This window comes from Oncorhynchus keta, chromosome 8 (assembly GCF_023373465.1).
Source record: "Oncorhynchus keta strain PuntledgeMale-10-30-2019 chromosome 8, Oket_V2, whole genome shotgun sequence".
Taxonomy (NCBI): Eukaryota; Metazoa; Chordata; class Actinopteri; order Salmoniformes; family Salmonidae; genus Oncorhynchus; species Oncorhynchus keta.
In genome coordinates this window covers 32,247,329-32,268,809 of record NC_068428.1, presented here as the reverse complement: position 1 = coordinate 32,268,809, position 21,481 = coordinate 32,247,329, and the positions used below count along the sequence as shown (strand labels likewise).

Genomic DNA, 21,481 nt, shown 5'->3' with positions numbered 1-21,481 from the left:
GAAGCGGCGCAGGTCCTAATCCAGGCACTTGTCATCTCTCGTCTGGACTACTGCAACTCGCTGTTGGCTGGGCTCCCTGCCTGTGCCATTAAACCCCTACAACTCATCCAGAACGCCGCAGCCCGTCTGGTGTTCAACCTTCCCAAGTTTTCTCACGTCACCCCGCTCCTCCGCTCTCTCCACTGGCTTCCAGTTGAAGCTCGCATCCGCTACAAGACCATGGTGCTTGCCTACGGAGCTGTGAGGGGAACGGCACCTCAGTACCTCCAGGCTCTGATCAGGCCCTACACCCAAACAAGGGCACTGTGTTCATCCACCTCTGGCCTGCTCGCCTCCCTACCACTGAGGAAGTACAGTTCCCGCTCAGCCCAGTCAAAACTGTTCGCTGCTCTGGCCCCCCAATGGTGGAACAAACTCCCTCACGACGCCAGGACAGCGGAGTCAATCACCACCTTCCGGAGACACCTGAAACCCCACCTCTTTAAGGAATACCTAGGATAGGATAAGTAATCCTTCTCACCCCCCTAAAAGATTTAGATGCACTATTGTAAAGTGGCTGTTCCACTGGATGTCATAAGGTGAATGCACCAATTTGTAAGTCGCTCTGGATAAGAGCGTCTGCTAAATGACTTAAATGTAAATGTAACAACAACAAACAACTCCACACACAGACATGGGGGAAACAGAGGGTTAAATACACATCAAATAATGAGGGAATGTAAACCATGTGTGCAGGAAAACAAGACAAAACAAATGGAAAATTAAAAGTGGATCAGCGATGGCTAGAAGACCGGTGACGTCGACGGCCGAACGCCGCCCGAACAAGGAGCGGAACCGACTTCAGCGGATGTCGTGACAGTTACAGCCTGAATTCAAAATTGATTCAATACACACAACACACCAAAATGTGTATTAAGGCGCTGCATCTAAGTGCTAGAGGCGTCACTACCGACCCTGGTTCGATTCCAGGCTGTATCCCAACCGGCCGTGATTGGGAGTCCCATAGGGCAGCACACAATTGGCCCAGTGTCGTTGGGGTTAGGGTTTGACCGGGGTAGGCCGTCATTGTAAATAACAATTTGCCTAGTTAAATAAAGGTTATATAAAAATAAATACAAATTATGTGACTTGTTAAGCACATTTTTAATCATATTTAGGCTTGCAATAACATAGGGGTTGAATACTTATTGACTCAAGACATTTCAGCTTTTCATTTTTCATTAATTTGTACAAATTTCTAACAACATAATTCTGCTTTGGCATTATGGAGTATTGTGTGTAGACCAGTGACACAAAATCTCAGGCTGTAAAACAACAAAATGTGGAAAAAGTCAAGGGGTGTGAATACTTTCTGAAGGCACTGTCATCCATTAACAACAAATCTACACTCCAGGACGCATGATACTTCATTAATGGTCAATATTCATACATGGCTGTAGCTATAAGATCTTAACAATCTTATTTCAATTAATTAAATAGAAGATTATAAAGATTAAATTTACCTATATAAAATTAACTGAAAGTTTCATTAAACCTCTGTATTTAGGACTAGAAAATATAAAATTCTTCTCACCTCTCGCCTGTGAATAATAATTTCTCCCCGAGCCCCTCTACAGATGAGGAGATAAATATTAAAGGAGATTATAATCAAAGTGCTCTTGAGTTGTTCTTGAGTTGCTTCACCGTCGATTAGTTTCCTGCCCGGATACAGGAGGAAAAGAATAACATAACGGATACAGCTGAAGGAACGAATAAGACAGGAGAGTGATATCACATACTGTAATGTACTCGTTACTAATTACAGTACTGTTATTGAGCTTGCCATAGGATCATGTTGTTTTGATTGCTTTTCCACTGCGATGACATATGTTTCTGTTATACTTACAAAGCTCCAAAATCTCTGCATTTCTGCTAGTTCTCAACATTTCTGTAGAGTATTGAGATGTATGGTTTTTGAACACATTCACTTGTGGAGAAATTGAAAGAATGTTGTACGACTTCACTTCCTCAACTACCAAGCCTTGGGGGTCCTATATATATCCTTGTGTATTTCAATCCACTGCTAAACCAATTGGCCTATCGCACCAATAACGAGTGTACTATTCTACTCTACTCTACTCTACTCTACTCTACTCTACTCTACTCTACTCTACTCTACTCTACTATATGGAGATATTCCTGATAAACGGGTCTGTGTCTGTGCAGATGTTGGCAAAGTGACAGGGTGCATCCAAAATGGCACCCTTATTCCCTATATAGTGCACTACTTCTGATGAGATCCTGATGGGCTCTGGCCAAAAGTAGGGCACTTTATAGGGAATAGGGTGCATTTAGATGTTGGCAGTGACAGTGTTCTGTAGTTACCTTCACATAGAGTTGTTGGAACTCGTCCAGATTGAGTCGTCCACTGGGGCAGTCTTTGAGGAAGCCTTTGTACCACTGTTTCAGTTCGTGCTCGTTAAATTCTGTGCTCTTTACCAGATCCTCCATCACCTCTGGGGTCAGCTTGCTGTTTTTCGCTCCCATTTTATCTGTAAAAGAATGTCAGGAGAATTATTTTAGAATGTCAGAGGAAGGAAAAGTAATGGGACATTATTCTTTGAGAATGTCTGGATGGAAAGAAAGAATGGTGCCTGATTACTTTGGAAGGTATGCAAAGAATGAATGGAACACATTATTTTTCTATCAGAACAGGTTAAATACCTGTGACAGTCTGGACTAACAGTGACAGAAATCTCTAAAAGGTATCAGCAAAGTCATTCATCAGGCTTGAATTGAAGACAGGAGAATTTTCTAGCACGGGTAATTATATTCTAAACACCACCTCAACCCAGCTGTAGCTAAAAATAGCTGTAATGTATAAAAAATCACCTCAATCCAATGAATTATGTGATATTTAGGGCAAAGTAATCATGTTGAACACTATGTGTGGATTTATATACCATATCTCTATTTGGCTTCACCAGGGACGATAAAACACAGATGATCGAAGAATATTCCTGGATAGCTTCGATGATTGTCTCATGTTTTAAGACGTTTGACACATTGATAGATCTTACGAGCACTAGGGAGTGGCCTACCTCTACTTAGCTGGCTGCTACACCAACTCATACTGTATAATTAAAACAAAAATAAAGCCATGGTTGTCTGGAAATAAAGTATATACCATCACTTCTGCTCTGCCTAAGTATCTACAATCACTCAACAACAAACATGCACCAGGTCAGACCACTGGAGATTGAACTAGCAAACGAGTCTGTATCCAACAGCAATTCCTTGAGGTTGTTAGACTAAGTGTCCCAGGTTGTTTGTTTTATTGTTATCTGATGCCATAATTGCGACTTTGTGTCTAATTTCCCTTTCGGCCCACTTTGCTTAGCCTTAGGGCAAGCGAGATTGGGCTATCTCCTTTTCTTAGCCTTAGCCCTATCTCCTCTGCTTAGCCTTAGCCCTATCTCCTCTGCTTAGCCTTAGCCCTATCTCCTTTGCTTAGCCTAAGCCTTAACTCCTTTGCTTAGCCTTAGCCCTATCTCCACAGCCTGCAGCTGTTTGCACCCCAGCCTCTATATCCAGCCCAGCTCACACTGCTTCACACACACACACACACACACACACACACACACACACACACACACACACACACACACACACACACACACACACACACACACACACACACACACACACACACACACGCACACACACACACACACACGCACACGCACACACACACACACACTGCTTCTAATTCAGCCAGATTAGTTCATTAAGCACCCTGTCATTAGTATAATGAGCATGCCAAACGAACCAATGCTACAATGTGACTTTTACCATTTAGAAAATCTGGCCCCTCTCACTAGTCACCAATGCTCTCACTGAATCACAAAAGGTCCCCAGTAGAGAAAGCAGATCTGAAATCTGGAGATTTTATTCTCAATGTGTAATGGTTGTGTAATTCTTAGTACGCTAGATTCATGTAAAAGGGGGAAAGAGCTAAAAATGAATTCTGCTCGTATTAAATAATGAGAGATTATATGATACCATCGGAAAGGCCATATCAATTAATTAGGTGCATCCTATAGCAAACAAATGACTAGCACTTTAAAGGGTCAATTCTATTGTTTCTGATTGAATTATCACAGATATGACGAAGAGTATTCTCTATTAGATAATACATTGCAGATGATGATTTAATTACATGCAGCATTTTAACTTTGTCTTTGCTAAGGGGAAAACAACCACAGAAAAAATGATTATTCATCCAACACCGAACGCTTAATAACACAGAGTTCAGAACAAAAAATGATTTAATTTAATTTAATGGTTTAGAGGTAAAGCCCAATGCGAGACAATCACAATCACATTGCCATCACCAAAAACAATGATAGAGATTGCGAGCTAGCCACAGAACAAAACTGAATAACAATGGTGTGACATCACCAATAGAATACCTATCCTAGTGCAAGGCGAGGCCTCAGATTGCCTGATAAATTAACTGGATGTCAGCCTCTCTGATCTATGGAGTGCAGTAGATAGATGCTCTTTGTCCTTGGAGATTACCTCAGCGTACAATGGCCTATTCCCTTGAGATGTAGAGGGTACACTCACTATCACCTGCGCCTTGGCTCGCACTGACGAGCGGGGCAAAACAACCCTGATGTCAAGTCTCATACACTTTCATTGTAGTGAGTGAGGTAGCTATGATACAAATACTCTGTTCCATGTCCCATACTCTTTCATTGTACTGAGGAAGCAGCATGAGCCAGAACGAGAGAGTTAATTACACTGAACAAAAATATGAACGCGACATGTAAAGAGTTGGTCCCATGTTTCATGAACTGAAATAAAAGATACAAGAAATGTTCCATAAGCACAAAAAGCTAACACTAGATACTAACTGGTTTTCTGATCCATGCCCCTACCTTTTTTTTAAGGTATCTGTGACTAACAGATGCATAACTGTACTCCAGGCATGTAAAATCCATAGATTAGGGCCTAATGAATTTATTGACTGATTGACTGATTTCCTTGTATCAACTGTAACTAATTAAAGTTGTTTTAATTGTTGCATGTTGCGTTAATATTTTTGTTCAGTGTGTATAATGTGAATTAATTACTGTAATATATTCTATTTAATGCTGACCCAAGTGATTCTTAGCCTCAACGGACAAGGCTTCAGTGAACGCCAAGGTAGCGATTGTTAGGCTACATCAAAGGACCATCACCAGACCCCTTGACATTTTTTATGTCATGGACACATTTGCAGTTCTGACAAGCACATACTGATTACCTTCCCCAAAAACATCTCTATCATGTTCTTCTTGTGGTTCTTAGAATAACTGAAGAAGACATTCCACTTACTCTATTTCTGGAACTTTCATGTCATGGAATGAGATTGTACTCTAATGACAAATCATCAAAATGAACAGATATCAACTCTAAGTACACCTTCTGAGTACCCAAAGTAGTGGCGGTAGTTTGGAGAACTGTGTTCTCGTGATGAGTAACCATGGCTATGCTTTAGCTCAGTGGGCTATAAATCTGGCCATGGTATAGGCCTAGTAAAGGCTGGGGGGGATAGTTCTCATTTCCATCCAGCCATTACTGTCTCCATGCCTCTAATGTCAATTATCTCTGGATCCTTATTAACTAGGGCACAAGAGGACTGAACACACACACACACAGGACCACACTATGAACACACACACACACACACACACACACACACACACACACACACACACACACACACACACACACACACACACACACACACACACACACACACACACACACACACACACACAGGACCATGCTATGAACACACACAGGACCATGATATGAACACACACACACACACACACACACACACACACACACACACACACACACACACACACACACACACACAGGACCATGTTATGAACACACACAGGACCACACTATGAACACACACACACGCACACACAGAGGACCATGGTATGAACATGCAAAGGTAGTAGCCTAGCAGTGTAAGAAAACACAAGATGATCATTCTCCTGACCCAGCATTGCAGCAAACCAGTGAACATGTTGACAGTGATAGTCAAAGCACAACTCCAGAAGAAGCTGTTTTGTTGTTAGCATAGAGTTACCCATAAAACAAACATCCAGGGATAGATGGTGCTGTATTCTTGAAGCAAGGAGTAGCCTATGTTCTGAGACATAAACTGGTGACATTTTCCTTGTCACAATACGTGCCGTCACTCTCAATGAACTATGGGCCTCAAGACAGCAGCAGCAGCACTAGACATATCAGTCCCATGTGAGCAATGATGAGCATGTATAATCCACTACCGGGCTACTCCACTCAGAGGTGTGACACTTTAAAAAATCTTCCATTCACACAATGGTGGAGGAGCAGAGTACAGACTGCTCCAAGATGTGCACCTGTATGCCCCAGTCTCATGTTTTGCATAGCACTCGAACACAGCACCGTTGTCAAGAGACTTATGCGGCAGAGTAGGCTTTACGCTGATGATGAAAATGTCTGTATTGCTTCCCTACAGGTCCATTTCAGAGCAGCAGCATCATCATCAGATGCTCAAGGGCACATTAGCAGATTTCTTACCTAGTCAACTCAGGGATTCAAACCAGCAACCTTTTGGTTACTGGCTAAACTCCACTAACCAAAGTATATGGGTGTTAAATGCAATGTAAAGGTGAATGGAGGGAGGAGTAGAAGAGATGGGGCGGCAGGTAGCCTAGTGGTTAAGATCATTGAGTCAGTAACTGAAAGGTTGCTAGTTTGAATCCTCGACTAGGTGAAAAATCTGTCGATGTGCCCTTGAGCTCCTGTAAGTCTGCTAAATGACTCAAATTTAAATGTAATGATGTGAAGGAGAAGAGATCATGTGAAGAATAAAAAATGGAAATTGCAAGTCAGTTAAGAACAAATTCTTATTTACAACGATGGTCTACCGAGGAACAGTGGGTTAACTGTCTTGTTCAGGGGCAGAACGACAGATTTTTAGCTTGTCAGCTCGGGGATTGGATCCAGCCACCTTTCGGTTACTGGCCCAAAGCTCAACCACTAGGCTCCATGCCACCCCAAAAGGAAATGCTTTGACTTGACAATGACTAATTCCAGGAAAATCAGAGTCTGAATATACTGCTGCAGTCGTGTTAGTGATGACAAAAGACCCAGATAGTGCCACTCGGTTACAAAGAAGTCTGTCTGCAGTGCATTGCAGAGGGCAGCATGCTGTCATCCACTCAGTACACTGAGGCAGGGCCAAATAGATACATACAGTACATGTTTCTAAGGATCTTTGGCAGCCTCTTGGTACATTTTGGTCATTTAGCAGACACTCTTATCCAGAGAGACTTACAGGAGCAATTATGGTTAAGTGCCTTGCTCAAGGGCACATTGGCAGATTTCTTACCTAGTCAGCTCAGGGATTCAAACCAGCAACCTTTTGGTTACTGGCTAAACTCCACTAACCAAAGTATAGTCATCAGCTGATTCTCTAATAGTCCTCCTCTCTCTGTACACTGACCAGCCACATTATGTAACAGCATGTCCCTTTTCCATCATTTTCCAATAGAGAATGACCTTGAGAGTCAAAATCCAGCGAAGTACAACACCCACACATACATTAACACATGCTCAGATCTATACATACAAGCACTATCGATGACATGTTGAATATGCACTGCAAATCTTGCAATCATGATTTCTTAGCACTACCACAAAAAAAGAGCATGGTTTTAAGAAAATATATCAGTCTAAGATGAAAGGACATACGATATAAAACATATCTACATTTAAAAGTCATTTCTATCATTATTTCACCATGCCACGTATGCATTTGTTTCTAAACTAGCATCGCCCGGCAAATCAAATCGTTCCATCCTTGCAGCCAAGCCAGCGCGAGCCCAGTCAGGGTGAGCGCATACAAACGTGCCAGAAGCGAGGCAGCATCCCCTAAGCACTACATCAGAACCACAACAGAGGAAAGAAAGCTTAGAGGAAAATGCCACATTACAACTGCATTTTAAAATGTCATATATTGCATTTGGAAAATGAATGAAAACAACACCACACATTAACTGTATCTATTGACATGTAGACTTTTTCTAGTTGTAGGCTACTCTTGATACTTTTGTTTTTGAAAAATCCACCAGTGAAGTAGGCTAAACCACTCCCGCCCCATTCTGTACCAGGCTATTTGTTTGGGAAACAAAGGGCCATAACTGACATTATTGTTTTCTGTATTCTCTTAATAAATATATTATATGATTTGCAGTCCTGCTGTTGATCCATTATGATATAGCCTCTTAAGAAGATTGAGATATGCTTCCCCAATGTAAAATTACATCTAGCCTCACCTAATTAATTAATACAACTGTATTAGTCTGTAGTATAATGTATCTAGCAATGACTTATAAAGATTATCTTTACAAATCATAATTGAATAGAGGGAAAGTTTCACTATGCATTTTACTGTAATCCACAATAAATAAAAAACATATTTACCTTGCAAGAGTGCGAAGTTAACTGGTCTTTGCTCTCTTCTTCAGAGTAGGTTATATGTGCGGACAGAGACTATTAAGTCAAACGTCTTGTCGAGGGTTGTGGTGACGTTTTCTTGGGAAGAAATGAGCCTCGTCGAAAATCACTGATGCAGTTCCAAGGATTCTGCAAGTAAGTAGGACCGTCCACACGCACACACACACACACACGCTCGCTGAGGACACAATGAAGCGCAGCGTCAGACCGTGTGTATCACGACTCTCTCTCTCTCTCCCTGTCGCCCTCACACAGAGTGGTTGATGCCAGGCATGCAACGGACCACTGTTTTGGTGGGGTGTTTTTTGAGTTTGCGCATGAGGAAATGAATACGCCTTCTACTGCACCTATGCTATCTGTGAAGTAGAATGATTTTTATGTGGATTAAATGTGCAGTCTCGTGAGGGTCGTTGTCAACATATATAGCCTATGATAGGAATATAAATTGAAAAATATATTAATATCAAAGTACATTCCCCAGATCCTGGTGGTAGGGGTAGGTCTACTACATGCTATCAATCTGTTATTATGCCTATTGATTATATTCTGCCATTACTATCAAATCAGTCCTACGTTCAAAGGGAACAACAGCATTTGAACAGTCAAAAAATACCGACTGATAATGTAACAAAGCATCTCTTTATGCTTATATTTTTTAAGGCTGCCACTACCAAAAATGAGGCTGATTATCTATTCTTACAGCATATCTGGCGCCAAGGTTTTTTCTTACCTTTGTTGCCTCACGCACGCGCAAGTGGCATTTCGCGCCAAACAGCAACACAGCTGGTGGTGACAGCAGCATCAGTACCGCACAGACCACAGCGTCCAGTTTCGCTACAAAGTAGCTAGTTACTTTGTTTTGAATCTGTAAAAGGTTTCTCTGGTAAGTCATCAAATAAGTGTCGGGTTGTGAAAACGCTATTATTTTAGGTAGCCACTTGTATTTTACAAACTATACACATGTACAATATTACGAGCTAGCTAGTTTGGTTGGTAGGGTAACTAAAGTTTGCTAGTTAGCTAGCTAGGCTTGCTAGCTATTATTTTCATAAAGTTCAGGGATGTCAATAATTACATTATTATCTGATTCCATCTAAAACGGCTCTTCATTTTGTATATATTTAGATTTTGAACCAATACAAAGCAGGGACTTTTGTTCAATAATAAAATGATGTGCTTGTGGTGGCAGCCTATTCATATGGTTTTTAATTCAATTCAGAAGGTAGTCATGGCCAAAAGTTTTGAGAATGACACAAATATACATTTTCACAAAGTCTGCTGCCTCAGTTTGTATGATGGCAATTTGCTTATACTCCAGAAGGTTCCGAAGAGCGATCAGATGAATTGCAAAGTCCCTCTTTACCATGCAAATGAATTGAATCCCACAAAAACATTTCCACTGCATTTCAGCCCTGCTACAAACGGACCAGCTGACATCATGTCAGTGATTCTCTCGTTAACACAGGTGTGGGTATTGACGAGGACAAGGCTGGAGATCACTCTGTCACGCTGATTGAGTTTCAATAACAGACTGGAAGCTTCAAAAGGAGGGTGGTGCTTGGAATCATTGTTCTTCCTCTGTCAACCATGGTTACCTGCAAGGAAACACGTGCCGTCATCATTGCTTTGCACTAAAAAGGTTTCACAGGCAAGGATATTGCTGCCAGTAAGATTGCACCTAAATCAACCATTTATCAGATCATCAAGAACTTCAAGGAGAGCGGTTCAATTGTTGTGAAGAAGGCTTCAGGGTGCCCAAGAAAGTCCAGCAAGCGCCAGGACTATTTCCTAAAGTTGATTCAGCTGCGGGATCGGGGCACCACCAGTACAGAACTTGCTCAGTAATGGCAGCAGGCAGGATGGCCTGGTGTCAAGAAGGGCAGCAAAGAAGCCACTTCTCTCCAGGAAAAACATCAGGGACAGACTGATATTCTGCAAAAGGTACAGAGATTGGACTGCTGAGGACTGGGGTAAGGTCATTTTCTCTGTTGAATCCCCTTTCCGATTGTTTGGGGCATCCGGAAAAAGCTTGTCTGGAGAAGACAAAGTGAGCGCTACCATCAGTCCTGTGTCATACCAACAGTAAAGCATCCTGAGACCATTCGTGTGTGGGGTTGCTTCTCAGCCAAGGGATTGGGCTCACTCACAATTTTGCCTAAGAGCACAGCCATGAATAAAGAATGGTACGAACACATCCTCCGAGAGCAACTTCTCCCAACCATCCAGGAACAGTTTGGTGACGAACAATGCCTTTTCCAGCATGATGGAGCTCCTTGCCATAAGGCAAAAGTGATAACTAAGTGGCTTGGGGAACAAAACATCTATATTTTTTAACCCACAAATTCTGACAGACTCCAAGCATTGATTATGCAAGAATGGGCTGCCATCAGTCAGGATGTGGCCCAGAAGTTCATTGACAGCATGCCAGGGTGGATTGCAGAGGTCTTGAAATAGAAGTGTCAACACTACAAATATTGACTCTTTGCATCAACTTCATGTAATTGTCAATAAAAGCCTTTGACACTTATGAAATGCTTGTAATTATACTTCAGTATTCCATAGTAACATCTAATAAAAATATCCAAAGACACAGAATCAGCCAACTTTGTGGAAATGTATATTTGTGTCATTCTCAAAACATTTGGCCACGACTGTACAATAGCAAATGGAAATTAGTGATGAGTCTTTTCGGTGAGCCGGCTCCTTTGGCTCCCCAACAGCTCTTCGTTGAAAATGGTTAAAATCTAACTAGAACCATGAACAAATTGCAAATCTCCGATGTAAATACCATTATGTCAGATCATGAAATTCAAATACAATTTTACCTGGCCAAATTATTAGATGGTCAGCTATTGTTTATGTGTGGACCAGATTGACGCACTTTCAGCATAATTTATTGTTTCTGAAGTGAGGATAATTATTTTGTAACTTAGTTGCAGAAAAATGTTGTTTTGTGCTCAATAAGTAGTAGCACTATGCAAATCAGGGAGCCAAATTAACGCCTCTTTCATCGATGCGATTCGGTTCCCGACATTCACCAAAATGATCCGTTCAAATAGAGCAGTTTGTTCACGAAAGACTCATCACTAATGGAAATCAGACACATACAATTTATATTGGTTACCTATTCAAACCGTTTCTCACCTGCTGTAATGTTATGTAAACATATATTATGTATATGGACCGTTTGTTTATTCAGTGCTACAGTATTAAAATCCAGTAACTGATGATTATATATTTTGCTTTGAAGGTTTTTGCTGAAGTACCTTTCATCTGTTGAGATTTGGTTTCACTGAAAGGTAAGTCATAAGAATAAACTACTGCTTTGATGTATTTTCAGGGTGCAAAGCTCCATTTTCAGCAGTTGGTTATAAATGCTGAAAGAAGTATACAGTTGAAGTCAGAAGTTTACATACGCTTAGGTTGGACATATTAAAACTCGTTTTTCAACCACTCCACAAATTTCTTGTTAACAAACAATAGTTTTGGCAAGTCAGTTAGGACATCTACTTTGTGCATGACACAAGTAATTTTTCCAACAATTGTTTATAGATAGATTCCAGTGGGTGAGAAGTTTACATACACAAAGTTGATGTGCCTTTAAACAGCTTGGAAAATTCCAGAAAAGGATGTCATGGCTTTAGAAGCTTCTGATATGCTAATTGACATAATTTGAGTCAATTGGAGGTGTACCTATGGATGTATTTCAAGGCCTACCTTCAAACTCAGTGCCTCTTTGCTTGACATTATGGGAAAATCTAAAGAAATCAGCCAAGACCTCCACAAGTCTGGTTCATCCTTGGGAGCAATTTCCAAACGCCTGAAGGTACCGCGTTCATCTGTACAAACAATAGTACGCAAGTATAAACACCACAAAACCACTCAGCCGTCATACCGCTCAGGAACGAGACGCATTCTGTCTCCTAGAGATGACGGTACTTTGGTGAGAAAAGTGCAAATCAATCACAGAACAACAGCAAAGGACCTTGTGAAGATGCTGGAGAAAACGGGTACAAAAGTATCTATATCCACAGTAAAACAAGTCCTATATTGACAACCTGAAAGGCCGCTCAGCAATGAAGAAGCCACTGCTCCAAAACCGCCATAAAAAAGCCAGATTACGGTTTGCAACTGCACACGGGGACAAAGATCGCACTTTTTGGAGAAATGGCTGATGAAACAAAAATAGAACTGTTTGACCATAATGACCATTGTTATGTTTGGAGGAAAAGGGGGAGGCTTGCAAGCTGAAGAACACATCCCAACCGTGAAGCATAGGGGTGGCAGCATCATGTTGTAGGGGTGGTTTGCTGCAGGAGGGACTGGAGCACTTCACAAAATAGATGGTATCATGAGAACGGAAAATTATGTGGATATATTGAAGCAACATCTCAAGACATCAGTCAGGAAGTTAAAGCTTGGTCGCAAATGGGTCTTCCAAATGGACAATGACCCCAAGCATACTTACAAATTTGTGACAAAATGGCTTAAGGAAAACAAAGTCAAGGTATTGTGGAGTGGCCATCACAAAGCCCCGACCTCAATCCTATAGACAATTTGTAGGCAGAACTGAAAACGTGTGTGCGAGCAAGGAGGCCTACAAACCTGACTCAGTTACACCAGCTCTGTCAGGAGAATGGATCAAAATTCAAAACTTTTCCCGAAAAGTTTGACTCAAGTTAAACAATTTAAAGGCAATGCTACCAAATAGTAATTGAGTGTATGTAAACTTCTGACCCACTGGGAATTTGATGAAAGAAATTAAAGCTGAAATAAATCACTCTCCTATTCTATTATTTTACTAGAATTAAATGTCAGGAATTGTGAAAAACTGAGTTTAAATGTATTTAGCTAAGGTGTATGTAAACTTCCGACTTCAGCTGTACAGTTACTATCAAATCATACAATAATGTTGTATTCCATTTAGCTGGCCAAATGTATTGCACTTGCCGTAAGCCTATATGTAAATTATCAACCATATTGAAATAAGAAGCTACAAAAGATTTCCTTTGCTTTTTATTCTGTAATCATTAGCTCATCAGTCTATAAGTGTGTTTCTCAAATGAATTGCATCTTTGATATGCCATACACACTTTATAAACAACATATCTTACTCAATGTGTTCTCTCTGGAATAAATATAGGTTGAAAGTAAATCTGTCTTTGTTTTAGGTGTAGTGGATAAAAAAAGGAATGGATCAACACACACAAGATGTCTGTTTTCCCATTGAGGAAGATACCGCTCCATTGTCTCCTAAACGACTAAGGACAGATTGCACAATAACAAACAAACACAGTTGCAAAACCCATTTCAAATTCCCAGAACCATTGAGTTTCCGGAACAACGATGGTGTCACATCACTGCAGAATAGGCCTATTCTTCAGGAGGACAAAACACATAGAGTTGAATCTGACCATGAATATCTCAAATACACAGTGACAGGATTTCATTGTGAAGAAATAGGAAAAGAGGAGAGTACAGCTCTCGGAGATAATCAGACATGCGCAGGTTCATGTGTAATCAGTCCTCACAGTACAGATGGAGACTCTCAAGGTCTATGTCAAGGGCTACATGATCCACTTAGTGAAACAGGCACCTCTTCTTATAGCGTTCACTCTAGAAATGAAGCTGGGTGTGTGTCAGCAAAGTCTCACTCTTCTGATGACAGAACAACTGATACATCCTCAAGTCATGATTTCAATCAGCCTGGGAAATCACTCAAATGCAGTCTCACCGGTGCTAGTCCCTCAGCAGATGAAGAAGCAGTGACTGAACAAAATGGTGAAAGCCGCCTCCCAGGAACCGACCACAGCTCAAGTGTGAGTGACGGTACTGAAGAATCTGATTACACCTGTGAAAGCCTGGCTCTGAATTCAGCCATTTACAGTATGGGCTTCATCAAAGGATCTACTGAAGGTGAAAATAATCACCAGATTCAGAATGAGGATAAACATGCATTCAATCAAAGTATCTGCTGTGAGAAAGAGGCCAGGCGTTACCCATTACCCAGTGATTACAGAGAGGGCTGCGAGTCATCTGGCTCTCATGCTGAAACTGAACCTTTTGGGAACTTTAAAGGAGTGAAAAAAAATGAGGGAAATGTAGCCAGAGAAAATGCAGATGTCTGCGATAGAGAAGCAAAAGCCCAAGTTAACAAGGAGTACTTCATGCATAATGACAGCTCTGCCGCAGCTGAGACAGTAGTTGAATATGTAGATGGCTCCGTTGTCACTTGTTATACGGTATTCGACAGACCTGTACTGACTGATGGGGCTGAGATCAATATGGGTCTTAAGCTTGAGGATCTCCGTGAACAACCATTAGGGCACGCTGTTGGCACTGTGACAGCTGAAACTTTGTGTGAACTGGGTGTTGATCACAACACAACACAGAAACTGTCGGTTTCAACACACCTCAGTCAAAAGCCAGCTGATGTTAATCACAACAAGATAGCAAGTGTAACCAATCATTCAGTTTTCTCTGACATCAACGGAGTGGCTCTAGAAACTATGTCTCCTCTCCACCCACCACAACCAGAATATACCACATCTCCTCTCCACCCACCACAACCAGAAGATACTCTCCTCTCCACCCACCACAACCAGAATATACCACGTCTCCTCTCTACCCACCACAACCAAAAGATACCACGTCTCCTCTCCACCCACCACAACCAGAATATACCACGTCTCCTCTCCACCCACCACAACCAGAATATACCACGTCTCCTCTCCACCCACCACAACCAGAATATACCACGTCTCCTCTCCACCCACCACAACCAAAAGATACCACGTCTCCTCTCCACCCACCACAACCAGAATATACCACGTCTCCTCTCCACCCACCACAACCAGAGGATACCACGTCTCCTCTCCACCCACCACAACCAGAGGATACCACGTCTCCTCTCCACCCACCACAACCAGAATATACCACGTCTCCTCTCCACCCACCACAACCAGAATATACCACGTCTCCTCTCCACCCACCACAACCAGAATATACCACGTCTCCTCTCCACCCACCACAACCAAAAGATACCACGTCTCCTCTCCATCCACCACAACCAGAGGATACCACGTCTCCTCTCTACCCACCACAACCAAAAGATACCACGTCTCCTCTCCACCCACCACAACCAGAATATACCACATCTCCTCTCCATCCACCACAACCAGAGGATACCACGTCTCCTCTCCACCCACCACAACCAGAATATACCACATCTCCTCTCCACCCACCACAACCAGAATATACCACGTCTCCTCTCCATCCACCACAACCAGAGGATACCACGTCTCCCTTCCACCCACCACAACCAGAATATACCATGTCTCCTCTTCATCCACCACAACCAGAATATACCACGTCTCCTCTCCACCCACCACAACCAGAATATACCACGTCTCCTCTCCACCCACCACAACCAGAATATACTATGTCTCCTCTCCACCCACCACAACCAAAAGATTTCCTCTTGAGGACTGCTGAATATGTCAGGAATGCTACTTTGGAGCTCTCTTTACATTTTGATGCTCAAAATGGAACCCAACTCAAAGGTGAATATGAAGACACCTGTCAGTTATTGGTGGAACAGTGCAGCTGCACAACCGAGGAACATGACACAAGCAGCCAGGGGATCCATCATTGGGAGCCACTTCTCAGCAGCACTCCTGGCCATGAAGAGAGTTATGATGCTGAAGAGGTTTCTACCATTAAAGACTATCTAAAGACACTTGAGACTGTTAGTTTTCCATCTGAGTATGCAGTTCTGGATGGGATAATGGAGGAAAATGGTGACAGTGTTACAGAAACTGACCTGCATGTCGATTCAGTGAACCAGGAACTTGGAATTATACCTCGATGTGACATGCTAAGCACAGGAGTCATAGGTGCAATGACTGGTGAGTGGATCAACAACTCGCCCAAAATTGCCAACCTACCAATACTCCACCTTCCTGCAGAAGCTACACCTGGAACTGTTCTCTTGCAGGCTGCCAAGGAGGATCCAGCAGTTGATCACACCGACGGAACTGAAGCACTACTCAAGATTGAAAATAATCATGTGGTCCCTTTCACCTCAGTACTCAACGATGCTGTCGTCCCAGGATCAGATTCTAACCCAGAGGATGACACAGTACGAGACCGAGAGGAGGACCGATCAGTCTCAGTCATGCCATCTGCGGCACACATTCTCTCTGACTGTGTGCCAGCTGGGTTTGACACATTTGAAAAGATCCAGCTCTGTCCCCTTGACACCAATGGCCTGGAGCACAGCCCTCTCCTCAGCAGCTCGCCCAGTCGAACGTTTAAAACTGAGTTCCAACACCACAGTGCTGGTGACACTATGCACTCAGGAGAGAGTGATGAAGAGGACATAGCAGAGGAAGAAGAGGACCAGTGCCAAGAAGAAGCTGAGAAGGGATTATTTCACTGTGAAAACACCAAGTTTAATGAAGTTCCTGTCCCCGACTTTATCTCACCCCAAATCTCTCCATCGAGTATAGAAATGCCTTGCCAGTCTTCTATTCTTTTCTGTGAAACTTCCCAGTTTGATTCTCCCCCTCAGGCAAAACTCCCAACTCTCACCTCTGACAAAAACATCCATCCGGTCTCTGAAACCCATGACTTCCCAGAGTTTGAAATAAAGGAGAGGTTCGACATGGTCATGGAAGAGCTCAGTTTGTATTTCGAGATCAGTGACGAGGCAGGTTATCAATCATCCAAAAGAGCAACGTCTGAACAGTGCAGCGTTAGGGACCCTGGGGCTGAGGAGGACAACACTGATTTAATGACGTGAGTGTTTCTATTGTTTTTATTATGGTTACTGTGACTAACTAATTTCCCTTTGGGGATTAAAGGGATACTTTTGGATTTTGGCAATTAAGCTTCTTATGTACTTCCCCAGAGTCAGGTGAACTCCAGGATACCATTTTTATGTACCTGCATCCAGTATGAAGAAAGATAGAGGTAGTTTTGCGAGCCAATTCTAACTAGCGCTAGCACAAAGACCGGAAGTCTTCGGGATCAGCTAGCGTTGGCACACGAAACGACCTCCTTATGAACTTCCTTCATATCCCGAACTATCCCTTTAATAGACGGAGCAGTAGTGACCGTCCAAGCAGCCAGGTTGCAGTGGAAGACGAACCACGTGGAGGCACATCAATGGGAGATGGTGACCACGGTCTGAAAACATATCAAGCAGAACCACAAACTACATGTACCACTGGGGGCCTTGACTGCGAGCAGGAGGTGCCTCTTGAATGCTGCCATCACAGCACAGAGGGAGAGGACTCCATGTACTCTTCAGTCAAGCACAAAGGTTGGTGTGATTCGACATTGAACAAAAGGCCTTGGTCTGATACTTCACTCTCTAGATAAATGTCTTGCATAAAGATGTCTCAGAAAACACGTTTTTTGATGTAACCCTAACAAGAATGTTAACTGAGTAGTTTGTATTATTATTTTTATTGCATCAATCCGACACCTATCGGATGGTGTTTTTTTTCTTTCTAGTTGTCAATTTGCAGACTATCAATACAGGTTCCAAAATTATATGCAAAAATAGAATTAAAACACAGCCATAGAAAAAACAGTTTTGTTGTTGTTGTTGTTGTGGGGACAGTGATAGCTTATCAAAACATGAACAGAGTAATCCTGCCTTAACATGACGGTATTATTATTGGATTGTGTCGACAGATCACTCCAGGGGGCAAGGAGCAGATGAGAAATGCAAGCTGTGGTCTCCTGCGTTCATGTTTCTCCCATGCCTGGACCAGTTAAACCAAAGTGGGTTACACATTCCCACTCTGAGGGGAGTATTTTGTTAAAAATCAGCAGGTTGTAAAAGGTTTTAGTTGAAGTAAGGCGTTTCAGTAATTGGAGTTATTTATTTATTCACTGTGAGGCCTTTTACAGCTCTTGGAGCATCATGCTATCGACAGCAGCTCTCTAACATATCTGGCCGGTTAATTGGAGGCCTATATATTGTACACTACACTGTACTGTATGCAGCAGGTGGTAGTCTGTTCACACACATAAGTACAGTACTAAATAATGTATTTATTATTGTTTCCTTGCCCCCAGGAAAGCCTGAGCAACCAAAAAGATTGGAGCCTCTGAAAACATGCACACGTCCCATCAGGGTTGGACTCTCCAAGAAGGCTAAGACTAAACAACTTCACCCCTACTCCAAGTGAGCACTTGATGAAATGTATTTATGCAGGATATGTTACCATATTTTATTTTAACTTCATTTACACAGGGAAGTTCACCTTGAGACCCAGTTCTCTTTTACAAGTGAGCCCTTAACACATAAAATACCTTCGTCTTTATAGTATAGTATTTCTGGGTTTAACTCTAGCTCTATGCTATACTCTTGAAAATATAAGAGATTATTACAAGCCTTACTTCATATGAGAAACTGAGCACTTCATGTAATGTATTTACAGTGCATTCGGATAGTATTCAGACCCCTTGACTTTTTCCACATTTTGTTACTTTACAGCCTTATTCTAAAATTGATTAAATAGTTATTTTGCCCTCATCAATCTATGCTCCATAATGACAAAGCAAAAACAGTTTTTTAGACATTTTTGGAAATGTATAAATAAATTTAAAAAACGGAAACAGTACATTTACATAAGGATTCAGACCCTTTATTCAGTACTTTGTTGAACCATCGATTACGGTGATTACAGCCTCAAGTCTTCTTGGATATGACGCTACAAGCTTGGCACACCTGTATTTTGGGAGATTCTCCCATTCTTCTCTGCAGATCCTCTCAAGCTCTGTCAGTTTGGATGGGGAGTGTCGCTGCACAGCTATTTTCAGGTCTCCAGATATGTATGATTGGGTTCAAGTCTGGGCTCTGGCTGGGCCACTCAAGGACATTCAGAGACTTGCCCTGAAGCCACTCCTGCATTGTCTTGGCTTTGTGCTTAGGGTTGTTGTCCTGTTGGAAGGTGAACCTTTCCCTCAGTCAGAGGTCCTGAGTGCTCTGGAACAAGTTTCCATCAAGGATCTCTGTTATTTCTCTGTTCATCTTTCCCTCGATCCTGACTAGTCTCCCAGTCCCTGCCGCTGAAAAACATCCCGATAGCATGATGCTGCCACCACCATGCTTCACCATAGGGACGGTGCCAGGTTTCCTCCAGAAGGGACGCTTGGCATTCAGGCCAAAGAGTTGAATCTTGGTTTCATCAGACCAGAGAATCTTGTTTCTCATGGTCTGAGAGTTCTTTAGGTGCCTTTTGGCAAACTCCAAGCGGGCTGTCGTGTGCCTTTTACCGAGGAGTGGCTTCCGTCTGGCCACTCTACCATAAAGGCCTGATTGGTGGAGTGCTGCAGAGATGGTTGTCTTTCTGGAAGGTTTTCCCATCTCCACAGAGGAACTCTGGAGCTCTGTCAGAGTGACCTTCGGGTTCTTGGTCAGCTCCCTGACCAAGGCCCTTCTCCCCGATTGCTCAGTTTGGCCGGGCGGCCAGCTCTAGGAAGAGTCTTGTTGGTTCCAAACTTCTTCCATTTAAGAATGATGGAGGCAACTGTGTTCAATGCTGCAGACATTTTTTGGTACCCTTCCCCAGATCTGTGCCTCGACACAATCCTGTCTCGGAACCTCTACGGACAATCCCTTCGACTTCATGGCTTGGTTTTTGCTCTGACATGCACTGTCAACGGTGGGACCTTACAGGTGTGTGCCATTCCAAATCATGTCCAATCAATTGAATTTACCACAGGTGGACTCAAAGTTGTAGAAACATCTCGATGATGATCAACGGAAACAGGATGCACCTGAGCTCTCATAGCAAAGGATTTGAATACTTATGTAAAGGAGGTATTTTTGTTATACATTTTTAATACATTTGCAAAAATGTATAAAAACCTGTTTTCGCTTTGTCATTATGGTATATATTGTGTGTAGATTGATGGGGAACATTTTTTGTTTAATCCATTTTAGAGTAAACGTAACAAAATGTAGAAAAGGTCAAGGGGTCTGAATACTTTCCGAATCCACTGTATCTTATGAATAATATGTTACCGCGTTCTAATTATTTCAATTTTCTGAGTATTTATTGATGGAAGTTATGTATTTCATATTGTTTTGCAAATGTATATTTGAATGGCCTTGCTACATTATTGTGGGAGGTTTGGAGATGTTGAAAAAACTTGTTCACCAGAGGATACATATGGTATACTTGATATATCGAGATAATTGATATATCCCTAGGCTAAACTCTTCTCTCTTACATACTTATTATCATTACACACTGACTTCTCATTCTGTTAACACTACCTTATGAACAAGTAAATAATTTAGAAAACAAGCCAGTCTCCAATAAATGTGTCAATTTGTCAGTTGTTCTATAATGCTCCACAGGCTCCACTAAAATCCTGATTTAGTATCATTTCCCTGGGACAGTCTGGGACAGGTCCCCCAGGTGATGAGAGTGACAATGAAATATGTATTTGCGGAAATGTAATGGTGGGGATGATAATAGTCTAGTATACCAAGAGAGACTGTGCGTGGCTTTGCAAAATAAGGCTGATATTAAATATTTCAACTTTTGTTGCTAAATCCATAATTTTTCATCATGATCAGACTACCACTAGGCTACCCTGGGGCGGCAGGGTAGCCTAGTGGTTAGAGCATTTGGACTAGTAACCGGAAGGTTGCGAGTTCAAAACCCCGAGCTGACAAGGTACAAATCTGTCGTTCTGCCCCTGAACAGGCAGTTAACCCACTGTTCCTAGGCCTTCATTGAAAATAAGAATGTGTTCTTAACTGACTTGGCTGGTTAAATAAAGGTAAAAAAAAAAAAAAAAAGAAATAAACCATCAGGGTACTGAACACGGGTGGATGTGACAAACTAAAACCCACAAATTCTGACAAACTCCAAGCATTGATTATGCAAGAATGGACTGCCAT

General features: G+C 42.1%; 3 protein-coding genes across 3 annotated transcripts in view; 2 read left to right on the top strand and 1 right to left on the bottom strand.

The window, feature by feature from the left end:
• LOC118387087 (visinin-like protein 1) overlaps positions 1–8,821 on the bottom strand; it is a 39,370-nt gene extending 30,549 nt beyond the window's left edge. Inside the window, exons 1-2 of the mRNA XM_035775239.2 lie at positions 8,518–8,821; positions 2,365–2,531 (exon numbers count right to left, since the gene is read on the bottom strand). Of these exons, the coding sequence (XP_035631132.1) occupies positions 2,365–2,526 (162 nt within the window). The 5' untranslated portion in view covers positions 2,527–2,531; positions 8,518–8,821. The remainder of the gene's footprint in view (positions 1–2,364; positions 2,532–8,517) is intronic.
• Positions 8,822–9,365: 544 nt separating this feature from the next.
• Positions 9,366–16,034, top strand: LOC118386630 (uncharacterized). The gene is made up of 3 exons (XM_035774315.2): positions 9,366–9,433; positions 11,801–11,849; positions 13,722–16,034. Exon 3 carries the CDS (start codon positions 13,743–13,745, stop codon positions 16,032–16,034), a length of 2,292 nt encoding a protein of 763 aa, XP_035630208.2. The 5' UTR covers positions 9,366–9,433; positions 11,801–11,849; positions 13,722–13,742.
• A 221-nt stretch (positions 16,035–16,255) lies between these two features.
• Positions 16,256–20,098, top strand: LOC118387213 (uncharacterized). Its single transcript, XM_035775379.2, has 4 exons — positions 16,256–17,349; positions 17,652–17,875; positions 18,253–18,342; positions 18,640–20,098. The coding sequence occupies exons 1-4, from the start codon at positions 16,337–16,339 to the stop codon at positions 18,750–18,752; spliced, it is 1,440 nt and encodes a 479-aa protein (XP_035631272.1). The 5' UTR covers positions 16,256–16,336; the 3' UTR covers positions 18,753–20,098.
• Positions 20,099–21,481: the final 1,383 nt, after the last annotated feature.